The 13,321-nt window shown below is 41.5% G+C and overlaps 1 protein-coding gene across 1 annotated transcript in view; it reads right to left on the reverse strand.

Moving 5' to 3' along the window:
• Positions 1–13,321, reverse strand: part of tbc1d32 (TBC1 domain family, member 32) — a gene marked incomplete at its 3' end in the record, with an annotated part of 71,566 nt that overhangs the window by 37,072 nt on the left and 21,173 nt on the right. Inside the window, exons 17-22 of the mRNA XM_071547230.1 lie at positions 12,251–12,452; positions 9,717–9,796; positions 7,313–7,451; positions 3,880–3,967; positions 3,134–3,252; positions 87–206 (exon numbers count right to left, since the gene is read on the reverse strand). Coding sequence (XP_071403331.1) covers positions 87–206; positions 3,134–3,252; positions 3,880–3,967; positions 7,313–7,451; positions 9,717–9,796; positions 12,251–12,452 — 748 coding nt within the window. The remainder of the gene's footprint in view (positions 1–86; positions 207–3,133; positions 3,253–3,879; positions 3,968–7,312; positions 7,452–9,716; positions 9,797–12,250; positions 12,453–13,321) is intronic.

A 13,321-nucleotide genomic window follows, 5' to 3' on the forward strand; every position in this document is an offset into this window, starting at 1 on the left:
GGCCGAGGAAGGTACTGCAGCCAGACTAAAATATAGATTGGGATGTGTGTGTGTGTGTGTGTGTGTGTGTGTGTGTGTGCACTCACAGGTACGGAGGTGGGCATCTCTCGCAGGGTGTAGTCGCTCTTGTTGGGTAGGGGCTGCCGGCCGAGCAGCTCCCACACCGACTGGGGAGAGGACAGCAGGTTGACCAGGGAGAGGAAAGACTGGGGGGGAGAGAGAGAGAGAGAGAGAGAGAGAGGGGGGGAAAAAAGCAAGCAGGGAGCGAAGAGAGAAAAGGGTTCGAGAGGCAGGGAAAGCCACAGGGAGCAGGCCAGAAAGAGGGGGAGAAAGGGTGAAATTAACAGAGAGAGATGAAGAATGAAGGAGAAAAAAAAAAGAGAAGGACTTAAAGGGGAATGCCACCCATTTTTCAGTAGCCACACAATGACCTTTTCCTTTAAAACACTTGTTATTATTTGGTTCATTGGGACGGGACACTCAAACAAGCTCTCGGTTTGCTTTCAAATCATCTTCAACTTCCATTGACATTCTGTGAGCACTCTCACACGCTGAAATCACACACACACACACAGCTGCACACACACTTCCTCTGCACATCTGAGAAAAGCGGTAGCCTGGAGAACAATCAAGGCACAATAAGATGTCTACCTGCTCTCATCATTGGATCAAGGAGAACAGAGAAATACATGGGAATCAAAGGGGAAAAAAGCGATGCACGCGCGCACTCATCTCTCTCCTTTTAGTTTATTGAACAGCTTACAAAGGAACAACACAAGTCTTTTTCAATTGCTGTGACTGTAAAAATATGAGAGGATTTTTTTTTTCAATATTTTCTGTTTGTTTTTTTTCCCCCGGTTCTTTCATCTACTCCTGGCTTGTTTGGTGGTTTTAGTCAGTCACATCACAGACTTTTTCCTCCACGACCTGTGGATGCGGAGGCGTTATTTTGTTGCCCGTTTGTGCTTTTTTTTTTTTTTTTTGAATGGGTCCCTCCGCAAAAATGAATTTAGCTAGAAGGGCTCAGGTGTTGGGAGGGCATGTGGGCCTTTGCAGCTCTCCGTTTGCCTTGCTTCATTTGCTTTAATTCAAATGCTGGTTCTAGCCTAAACTGTTGGTCGGGGCAAGCTGCAACTGGACTAAAACATTTAACAAGGTCATTTTGGTGTTTTTTTTCAGCCACAGTAATGCATGGCGTGTTCAGAGAGGTTAAGACTGACATCACAGTGAGCAGATTCATTCATTCATGTACAGTATACATCATATCGATGTTGTTGGATGGAAACCTCGCGTTTTTCAATTGGTCTAACTGGTTTCGAAAGGGTGTCATGTACCCAAAGATTGTAGAATTTTGTAGAATAGATTCATTCCATTGAAGTTATAACATGTAAATCAAAATCAAAATCAAAAGGTTTTCACCCAACAGCGACGATATATTGCATGCATGCTGTATATATGACAGCTCTATCGACAAAAACGCCAAATTCATAATGGCATCACGGGCAAGTAAAGGAACACATTGGCATACTGGCAATATGATTTAGATACGATACGATGTAATAAATAAAAGTTCAATGACAACAAAGTCTGACTGTGCAGAATTCTGTTTATTTCTGAGACGCAAATCTTTCTAGTGATGGCACTGGCTCGCTAGAATGTAGACAACAATTTTAAAATGTCATTACAAAGTGACAATAATATAATTTGGATGGAGAGATTGTGAAATTGTGATGGTCAAGCCGTCTCATTTGTGATTACTACAGCAGAATAACATGGAGCTGATATCACGATTCATTTTTCTGCCCCACGCTACGTATCGTCACATCTTTGTATCGCGATATGTTGAATTTCAATATATCGTCCCATCCCTAGTATTAAGTAGGCGGTAAAGTCTCCGAGTTCTTCTTTTTGTCCGACAAACAATAAACATATCTTGGCTGTAGCATACTAAATACTGAACATGCAGAGGCGAAACTGCTACCAAGCATCTTGTTGCACAACAGCAAATTGATCAGGGAGCATGTTTGCTAAAAAAAAAAGAAAGCTGCTGTAATCCATGAAGGCTGCACTGCATACTTAGTCTGCACTGTAAAGGTCAAGGCACATACAGCCTCTGTCAGTCACCAACTCGCTCATGTTAAACTACACATTTCTATCTGTTCGCAGCACAGGCTCAGCTCGGCCTCAGCTGGCCCCTGGCAGCTGACCCGCTGATAACGCAGGCTTTAAATTCACCGGTGGCCAGGCACAGCTCACACTTCACCGGCCGTCCGTATTCACTTTGCGAGTTTGACTGAGAGAGAGAGAGGCGGCCGGGCTGCTGTCGGAGGCCGGCGCGTTATCACACATGCGGCTAGAGATTGATTCGGCCCAGAAAATCGGAGGCTGTCCTGACCTGGGCTGTCCAGTCATTTTCTACGGAGACATTGCAAGTAAATGTATTTTTCGAGAATACTGTTTGAGCCCGTGCTTGTTCCAAATCCGAGCAATGAGTGAAAAACTCAAGCCCATCAAGTCCAGTGTGATCCTGTTCATAAGAGAGTTTCAATGGAGAGTTTGCGAAATTGTGATGGTCAAGCCGTCTCATTTGTGATTACTACAGCAGAATAAAATGGAGCTGATATCACGATTCATTTTTCAGCCCCACGATACGTCACATTTTTCTATTGCGATTAGAGCTGAACAATTAATCGAAATTTTATTGAAATCACAATATGGCCTACTGCAATTTTCAAATCGCAGGAGGCGCAATATTTGTTAAAGGTGAAATGTGTCAAAATAGCATTTTAAATGAAATATTGTGGTGCTGCAGAGATGTCCTGGCCTACACATCATATTCTACAGACTTAAGAAAACATCTTTGTTTGGTACAGATCCCCGCAAAAATCACACCATAATCATTTTAATACGTTTCTCAATGAAAATGAGAATAATGATGTAAAAATGATCATTCCCTCCAATATCGCAAATCATATCGCAATTGCAATATCAGTCAAAATAATCACAATTAGATATTTTTTCAAAATCATTCAGCCCTAATTGCGATATACTCAATTTCGATATATCGTCTCACCCCTAGCACACGATCACAAACACACACACACACACACATACACTGACACACAGGGCGTACCTTGAGGCAGCTCCTGTCGATGGGGTCCATGGGTGTGGGTTTGGGGTGGACCACCCTGACGTCCTCCCTCCCACACTCCAGAGCGGACCACAGCTCCACCACCAGCGCCTGGACAAAACCTGCAGCACAACAACACCGAGCCAGTGGCCGAGAGCAGGATTTTTGAAGAGGAGCGTCACTACAGTATATTTGGCCCCCTTTCCACCTGTCCTTCATCCACCAGTATCCTGACAATCCATTATTGACAAGGATGCTGCTATCTGTTCCGATCTTCAACGCATCTTGAGCTCATTTACATCTAGATTTGATGTGTTTTTTTTGCTGTCTCCGATTAGTACCAGATCACCCAGGATGCATATTAATGCCAGGAGGAAAGGGGGTCTATAACACCTAAACTCCTATTTCCAAGTGTGTCCTGCAGTAATTATGATGCATCGTGGACCGGCTTTTGGCTTGAATAGACACCGTAAGAGAATTAATTTTTTGTGGTTAATGTATTTTTGAAATCAAGCAGGGCAGGACTATTTGTGTTTCAGTGACAGAATAAACAGAGGGAAAAGTGCAGATATTTTAATTAGCTTGTTAACTCATAATTGATGTTGTACATTGCCAAGACTTAATCTGCTAGACTTGTTAATAAAGCCTGTGTGTGTATGTGACGGGACGCCGTGACTAGACAACACTTACTATAAAAGCCTACTGGCAACTCTCTCTCTCTCTCTGTGTGTGTGTGTGTGTGTGTGTACCTGAACTGTGCAGGGCCACCACCCCGGGAGCGGTCGCTGCCACCTGCGTCACCATCACCCCATATCCAAACTTCTCACATCGGCTCACCTGTGGAAAACACACACACACACACACACACACACACACACACACACACACACACACACACACGCACACAAAAACCACAGCAACAGGGATTAATGGCAGAGGACGACTGCTATAACATTAGGGCTGAACGATTTTGAAAAAATATCTAATTGCGATTATTTTGACTGATATTGCAATTGCGATATGATTTGCGATATTAGAGGGAATGATCATTTTTACATCGTTATTCTCATTTTCATTGAAAAACGTATTAAAATGATTACGGTGTGATTTTTGCGGGGATCTGTACCAAACAAAGATGTTTTCTTAAGTCTGTAGAATATGATGTGTAGGCCAGGACATCTCTGCAGCACCACAATATTTCATTTCAAATGCTATTTTGACACATTTCACCTTTAACAAATATTGCGCCTCCTGTGATTTGAAAATTGCAGTAGGCCATATTGCGATTTCGATAAAATTTCGATTAATTGTTCAGCCGTATATAACATACATTTTGACTGAAAAGGAGGACTGTACATTTGACATTTGTGATTCAGAGAAGCATACTTAAGACACTGCTGGCATCCTAAATGGCACTGTACGTTTTAAAAAGGTTAGGAGCGATCTAATTGCAAATTGATTTTTGAGTGATCGGGCCCTTCACTAATTACAAAACAATGTCACGACTAAAAATAGACAAAATATAATTACATTCTGTAATGAAAGTGAAATGCCGCACCAGAGAAGCAAATTACCGAGAGAGCGTAAACAATGGCACTCAATTAAACCAGCAGGGGATTAGCACAGGTTTGCACTACGTGTGTGTGTGTGTGTGTGTGTGTGTGTCTATGATATGATGCATGGACAATCCTATGTAAGGCATATGGAGGCAAGGAGAGGGTCTTTACTATAGAGAGATTAATAAATCAAGCAACATGTTACGGCCTCCAGGCTACTGGTGAATACTAAACAGTGCTCAGGAAATATTACTGTGGCCTTGAGGAGGAGCCAGAGCCATAAGTTAGCAGGCTCTCAGCAGGATGAATTATAGATAGAGTTGACATATTGTAGGCTAACAGGGTGCATATAAATACAGGCTTTAAAGTCAGCTCTACAGTGGTGTAATAGTCTACAAAATGCGGAGGCCGTGATTATTTCTGTCAAATTGGATTTCTGGGACCCGGACCGAATGTTAGAAGCCAAACCTCATCAAAAGGACTTGGGGAAAAACAGGAGATGAGGTAGTCATGTCTTGATTGAACTGAATATAAAAGCTTAGACATATCGCACGCACATGCACTGAAACATAAGTTTTGATGGGCAGGAAAAGAAGCTTAATTTGAGCAAGAAACAAGCTGCGAAGAACGTGAGAGCTACTGTAACTTCTTCTTTTTGGGCCTTCAGTCTTTTGAGGTAGGTTGTTACAGCCTGTGTTCTTTTGAGAAAGGTGATAATGGGCCTCGCGTGTTGTTTTTCTGCCAGCCAAATTGTAAATTTACACTTTTGCTTTCCAAAAAGCAGCAATTTCCAGCTAACATTAACTGAAACAGTGCAAGTCAGGCTGAGGGTGATATGACTTTGACCTAATCATGTTGTGGCTGCGGTGTGGACTTACTGTATATCAAGATAATGAGGCAAACTCATGGCACAGTCTTTCTATTTAGAAGGCTTTAGAATCAAGCCACCGCCAAAGTCAATTCATCCAGGACTTACATAAAGGTGATGTACAATACCATGAAATTATATTGGCTCAATACTAATGTGCAGCGCTTTATAAAAGTCACAGTGTTTAGTTGCTACCAGGGTAGTATGATAGATTTCCACTCTGATAGCTTTAATGGGAACTTCAATATGGCACTCCGAGTACACAAATAACCTGCCATTTGACTGGAAAACCACTTAGTAGTTTTTTTCCGTATAATCTCTAGTGGGCAGCCAAAAATGATGTCCTTGTCTCCCAAACCCTCGCCGCTCTACAACATCCGTAACTGCCGTTGGAGATAGATAGACTGGACAGTGGAACAAAAACCGGTGTCAGCTGTGGCTGCACTGTGAACGACTGAGTATCGTCAAGCCAATTTTTGAAATTTTACGAAAAAAAATTAAATGCACATCGAGTGAGTTTCCATCTGCTTGGTTGAAATGAACAAATGGGCTTCCTGAATACAGAAAGAAGCCATGTCAGAAAACACAACCATGAAAAAAAAGAAAAAAATATTTTCAAGGATTGATTAGCTGTGGGCAGGTTGCTGTTTACAAGGTGCGTCACCCCTGCAAGAAAGTTTCATCAAAAATTGGACCGGTGGTATAGCAGTTATGGCCTTTCAAATTTTGAAATTTTGACTTTTAATTTTAGTGTCCCCATGCAATTTTCTAAGCATGAGCACAAAGTGCCAAAATGCATCAACCCTCCAAGTTTCATCAAAATCAGACCAGTGGGATATCACCTGAGATATTACATTTGATGGACAGAGACAGACCAGATCCATCTGTTTTTATAACAGAGGACATTTCATCGAAATCTACTGTTTACATTCAACTTTGTTAATTTGATTCATCACAATTCCCATTAAAATGCTTGGATGACAATAAGATGGCTTAAAAAGTGATGAGTGGTTAACAATTCTAAGAAGCATTTATACAATGGAAAAAATTACATAATATGCTAAGACTACAGAGAGAAATTTTTATAGAAAGATGGACACCACTAATGGAGGCAATGGGGGAACACTGGGTTTGATAACTGAACGAACATATACTTAGTAAGGAACTGGACTGCAGGTGATGCTCTGAGGCAGTCTACTGTATCTTCTTTAAAGTGAGACAAAATAAACAGGAAATTTTATTTTTTGATGAATAATATGGATATTTTCCTATGTATATTGGACTGAATATGTATGTCTATGTAAGGTGAACTTGTATATAACCCATGTTTAGTTTTGTTTTGATATGTTTGTGTTATTTACGTTTCTTATTTTCAGTATTGTTATAATTATTATTATTTCAATTCATTTTGATTTATTTTTATACATATTTTCATGTTGAATTGTTCGGATATATAAAACTCTACAAAAACTGTAACCCCTTGTAAAGGAAACTGTCAATCTATGTTGAAATATTTTTGATGTAAAAGGGGATGTGAGAAATAACCAAATAAAAAATAAGTTTAAAAAAAAAAAAAACTGCTTGGATGGGAACCCAGCTAATAATCCCCATGTGTTTTGGTCCCTGTAGTTTAGTTGTAGCAGTGAAAGGTCATCACAGCAAGTGACATTTAAGTGCGGTGAAGTGTGCCAGTGGGGATGACAGCATCATTATTACTGTAACCTGTATAGTTCAGCACTGAGCAGTATGTGTCATTACCTGTAGTTTTTTGGTGAAGCGAGAGAACATGTAGGAGACACACTCATTGATGGCTCCTGTCTGCTGAAGCAGCAGCAGGCCTTTAGGTGTCACGGCAAAGTTCAGCAGGCTGTCCAACAGCGTTTCCTCCCAGATAAGCCTGTTGCAGAGTTAGAGAGACAGAGAGTGTTAAATAGAGCGAGTTACCATGCATTCACAACAAGTTATCGCAAGTCCATTCCTATAGAGCTGAGTGACCGGGGAAACTTGGACGATGCTTCCCAGTTCTCTGCAACTTTTATTGGAAGGACGACAGGAATAGACCTTTTTCACAAATATGGCCGATGTACGTCACAGGGTATAGATCGGTTCTCACCATTGCCATTGTATTGTGTTACAAGCTATAAAGTAAGTGATCACAGACAGAGTTGGAGGTGACAGAAAGTTGGCTTCTTAACATTGCTGGCAATGGTGAGAACTGATCTGTACCCTACTAATACGTCAGCCATTTTTGTGAAAAAGCTCTATAAATGTCTCAAAAACAATGCTCGGAGAATAGTTGCATCCATTGTTGAGGTCAATGGTAATCTCTGTTTATCTCCGATTAATGCTTCCTAATTACAGTAGAGCTTGCTAGCTAGAAACTCATCAAAACAATGTGACATTATGAAAGGCAGTAGCAAAACAGTGAAAAATACATGATTTGTCTGTTCAAAACTGGTACATAGACACAATCAGAACCTCTCGCACCTCCCACAATCGGTCAGAATACAGTGACACATCGGCCAAGTTGCTTGCAGTGTGAATACATGGCTAGAAAGGGGTGCACTTTCTGTTCTCTAATTTTACTGAGAATGTGAGTGAAGGAATTTGACAGAAACAACCTACTGAAGAGTGCACCCTGTGTTCTTTCGCACATCGTGATGGAAGGAAGATAGTTTACTTTTTCCTTTGAAACCACAGGAAGGAGAATCAAATACCATCCGTTTGTGACACAGCCTTTCCACACGGAGCTCCAGTATTCTGAAGCAGAAAACACCCTACATCCTATTAAGTAAATGAATGGAATTTGACCTTATTTTGCAGAACAAGAAAATGTGCATAAAGTGAAGGGGGTGAAACGTTTTTTTATAGCCACTGTAGGTGATTGATAATAAAATGACCTTCTGTAGTGACCTGCTGTGGCAAATCTACTGTCGTGGCAAGGGTGTCGCAGTCCTGCACCTTAAGGAGCTCTTTTCCAACGCAAGGCAGTGTTTTTCAATTCAGCACCGCCATTATACGGAATACACGGTGTAATTGAAATGTGAGGTAACACCCACAGCATGACCGTTTTGGCAGAGACATGAGAGCGGTGAGATGACTGCAATAAAACCATCGGGTTGGTGAGGAAGCGGCTTGATCCAAGCACTCAGTCCAGTCGGGGGATTGGATTTACCCTGCCAGCGGGTTGACTCATCTTTTTAACTTATTAACAGTGGCAATATTTATATGCAGGTTAATTTTCCCTTAACACTAGAGAGGTCAAACCAAGTTCAACTGACGTCTCTCTTGGACCCCCCCCCCCCCAAATCCTTTGGCCTTTCTAGCGTTAATATCCGTGATACTCGAGCATTCTGTTCATGAGCTGATGTACGTTAAGGCCAAATCCCATTCACAATAACCTGGATACATTTACATACACACCTAGAGATATTGATACCATTCATAGCAACTACCGCCTCGCAAATAGGGTGACTCTAGGGCATCTCAGTTAGGGGTGGGGGGGTGGGGGGCACTCTTCACTGTTGCAGCCTCACCTTGTGATTTAGCCGGATAAAACGGGCGTATATTTACCTAAAAATCTTAACTGGTGCAGCTTGAAAGGTGCATATAATAAGTAACAGCCTATCCTTAATAAAGCCTTAACTGGTATATGAACACAGGCTTTGGGTGTGGCTGGACTAAAATGACCTGTGTGCTGGACTGCAATGAAACAGACATGGGGGAAAAAAAAAAAACTCAGTATGAACTAGCGGTTTCTGACAGTGGTCACAGATCACAGATCAGCAGTGCGATTGCGGGGACAACTCCCCAACCGCACTGGATTAGAATACGCGTCAAGGAGAGTTGAAACAGAAAGAGACAAAATAACACAGGGCTGAGAGGGACATGTTAACATACTCCCTGCTGGAGGCTTACACTTACATACTGCATATCGAAAAGGGGCCAAGCAATTACCAAAATTCTGTTTTGATAATTCTATCTCTGCAGTTATAGGTCACAGGGCCATGGGGTGGAAACAAGACTTTTTTGGATTCTTAAATGTCAATGTTGAGCCTCCGTAATACCCAAAGTGCAGGCGCATTCTAGTTTAATTTCATGGATTGAGATAAAGCATTTAAATTGTGTGTGTGTGGGGGTGTGTGTGGGCGTAGAGCCTCACATGCTCTGCAGTTCCTGAGGGGATGATTCAGCGCTGGCTCCAGGTACCGGAGTTGGAACCCTCTCCGATAAGGAACTGGTCTAGGAACAGAGAAGAAAAAGGCTGATTTTGATTGAACTCTTGACTTTATACATTGTTGAATGCTGCTGGTCTGCAATTGTTATGTTCGTCTTGATGATGCTTTCTTGGCCAGGCCTCCCTTGAAAATGGGATGGTCAAATAAAGCTTAAATAAATATAAAAAAAACAACAAAAAACTTTATCTAATCAGGTAATATGTGTCCCCAAATAAGGGGTTGAGACATTGATACATTAGTGCTTGGTGCATCTTCAATAAACTAAATAATCAAAGCCACTGTAGCAGATGTATTTTATCTTCATTATTCAAAACATATTGTTCTGAATAATTAATCATTTAGCGCTCTCTGACTAGTTAGGGACAGTGAGTGGTCACGATAATTAATCGAAATCAATCAAACTTAACTTTCTTGACTAGTTAATATTTGCATGATTGGTAGGTTGATATATGTTTATAGTTGAGTGATAGAGGTCAATAGTAGGGTGTAGCCTGCCATAATATATGAAACGAGGTCATGTAAAAAAAGGACTTGTGGACTTGGAAATGGGACATCATCACTGCCTCATCATACCTGCGTGACAATACCGTATGTGCAGGCCAAAAAATGAGCAATCACGGCATCTAATTAATCTTTAACACAAGATTGGATGGAGTCAGATGTTGAGGAAGTGAGAGGGGAAATTACTTCAGACTGGCACCGCAATGTGCCAGTCAAGTGAGTAGTTAATTTTTGACAAGGATGTTCCAAGTAAGTAGTAAGTTGGGGTTTGCTATGTGGCTTTACAGTCTTAACAGAACTCTAACTTTGAGACTTGGATAATGCCTCCTTACTAGTGGAAGCAGAATCACTTGTCAGTATCTCTAGCTATGCATTCCAGTGATCCCTCTGTAATTGTGTTGCAGCAGTAGTGGTTGGGAGTTATTTTTGGTTTTGGTTCCAGATCCGTCTGTTTTGGTTCCAGTTTTGTTTCTAGTACAGGCTGTATAACTGAAAGTATTCTTATTTAGACACTTCATTATGATAAGAGAGCACTATTAAAAACACTGAGTGAATGGTTTGTTCATTTCCTTGTTTATTGCTGAATGAATGTGGAAGAAACACTGCATTCATCAAGCTAATGAGATGTGACACTGAGTATTCTTGCCAGTGAAACCAATCACAGGCTTAGGATATGGACGCTCCTCCATGAGATATTCTGGAAAAAAAAGTATTCAGATATAAAGTTTATCAGCCATTGCGTACAATGCTTTTTTATGGATGGATTTGTCAACCTTTGTTTTCCAACAAAGTGTATTGATTTCCTGCGTATCCCTGCCTACAAAACAGCATATTCCATTTTACAGCAATAGCAATATTATAACAGTAAATTGTTTTCTGTTCTTTTAAGGTTTTGTTTTAGTATGTGCATCATTTTTGTTGTATAAGCTGTTTTGAGTCAACCAGGCAGATCCCCTTTAAGTGTGTGTAAACGAATCCTGAATACAATATCAGAAACAATGGGAACTAATTCCCCCTTATGTTAACCAATGTTTTTTTTAAAATCTGAAACTGCCCCTCAAAAGCCCATCGAGGTCTTTTCCAGTCTGTTGCTCACATAAGGCTGGGGAGACACTACATGACTTTGATGCCAATTATAGCCACGGTTTGGCATCAGGACTGATTTTCAGGATTGAAGAGTTTGAGTTTGGGTGGGTTGTACAGATAAGTGAGTGTGTGAGGGCTCAGGACTTTAATCTCTTTCCTCCTGATCCAGTCCGGAGCATCGCCATTATTTCAGACATGTTTGATTTCTACCACTTGAATCTGTGCCGAGTGTTGACCTCCTCCTGCAGTGTGAGCTGGTCAACCACTCGAATCTGAATAGAGCCCGGCGATAGGCAATGAGAGTTTGACCAGAGAAAAACACTTCACCTCCATGTTAGTTTTAATTTGGTGTTTTGGGAGCGCAAAGGTTTGTGTTTTCACCAGATTTAGGGGTTGTATGGCAGTAGAACTCTAGTAGTGTGTGTCATAGTGTGTCGTCGAGTGTGTGTTCCCTAAATCCAACTGGTCCTCAAGTGTGTGTTCCCTAAATCCAACTGGTCCTCAAGTGTGTGTTCCCTAAATCCAACTGGTCCTCAAGTGTGTGTTCCCTAAATCCAACTGGTCCTCAAGTGTGTGTTCCCTAAATCCAACTGGTCCTCAAGTGTGTGTGTTCCCTAAATCCAACTGGTCCTCAAGTGTGTGTTCCCTAAATCCAACTGGTCCTCAAGTGTGTGTGTTCCCTAAATCCAACTGGTCCTCAAGTATGTGTTCCCTAAATCCAGCTGGTCTGGCTGTTTGTCAAGTGCATGCGCCTGTACGATGCAAGAGGAAAACAATCTGCACATGCCAGTCATGAAGTGTGTCCCCAGCCTTATTATTATTATATTAGTCTCATATCCAGAACTGGATTCATGTTGACAAGTGCAGGCACCTTTTTCCAGGCGGCGGCTACAGCGTTGTGCAGGCCGTAGGGTCGGAGGACCTGTAGACCCTCGCAGGTGTTGTATATCTGCCTGCAGACAAAGATGAAGGCCCCACATAATGTATGGGACAACTCGGATTCACTCAGTGATGGGAGCTCCCTATCCAGCAGCCTCTGGGTGAACTGCACAATGACATGGGCAGCAGAGGTACTGGAGACGAGAGAGAAAACAGACAGAGAGAGAGAGAAGTTGACAACATTCATAGATTTTTATATGTATAGTACTAATTATTCACCTTATCAAAAGCGCCAGATGGAAAAATGACAATGTGCAAAGCGCATGTGCATCAACGTTCCCACCGTGGCCCTGATGTAAAAATTTCATGACTTTTCCATAACTAAGCTGGAGCGCTTCCATGACCTAAAAATGTTCTTCCTTCCTGGTTTCCAGTCTGGTTTCCACTACCGTCGGGCTGAAAACTGCCATCTAATTCCTTGAACTGTCAAAAAATTGTCAAATAAATTCTGGTATATTCCTGTAAAGTGACCCATTTGTAAAATTCCCTGATATCCCCCTTCTTCCCACAGAATTTATTAAATTCCCAGACTTTGCCTGTCTGGAATACAACCTCTAAATTCCATCAGAGGCATCTGTGCTCATTATCAGAACATTTATAGGTGGAGGTAGCATGCATACAAAAATGAATGGTACACTATATTGGTCGATACATGAAGTTCAATACTCACAAGAGGTATTAGCTTGTGAAAAAGCAGTATTGCTGCATCGCTACATCAAGCCGTTGTTTCAGAATGGACTTCTTTAGAGGCAAATCATTCTACAGTGCTATAATGGGACTTGACTGAAGGCTACAAGTGGATCAAAGATATAATCCCCATGATTGACAAACCGATGATATCCCGGTTTTAATCTGCCTTATGTGCAGAATGAGGAGGATTTGCTATGCAAATTAAAGCCTACGCTGGAGAAACGGCCTTCCAGCCGAGTCAGGCAAATGTAATATATTCATAATCATCAAAAATACGAAACGAAAACACTACGAATCCAATCAACTTACGCTC

This window comes from Centroberyx affinis, unplaced genomic scaffold (genome assembly GCF_046629955.1).
Source record: "Centroberyx affinis isolate AG114_WGS23_722 - 3 ecotype Tasmania unplaced genomic scaffold, CSIRO-AGI_Caff_v1 ptg005735l_1, whole genome shotgun sequence".
Taxonomy (NCBI): domain Eukaryota; kingdom Metazoa; phylum Chordata; class Actinopteri; order Beryciformes; family Berycidae; genus Centroberyx; species Centroberyx affinis.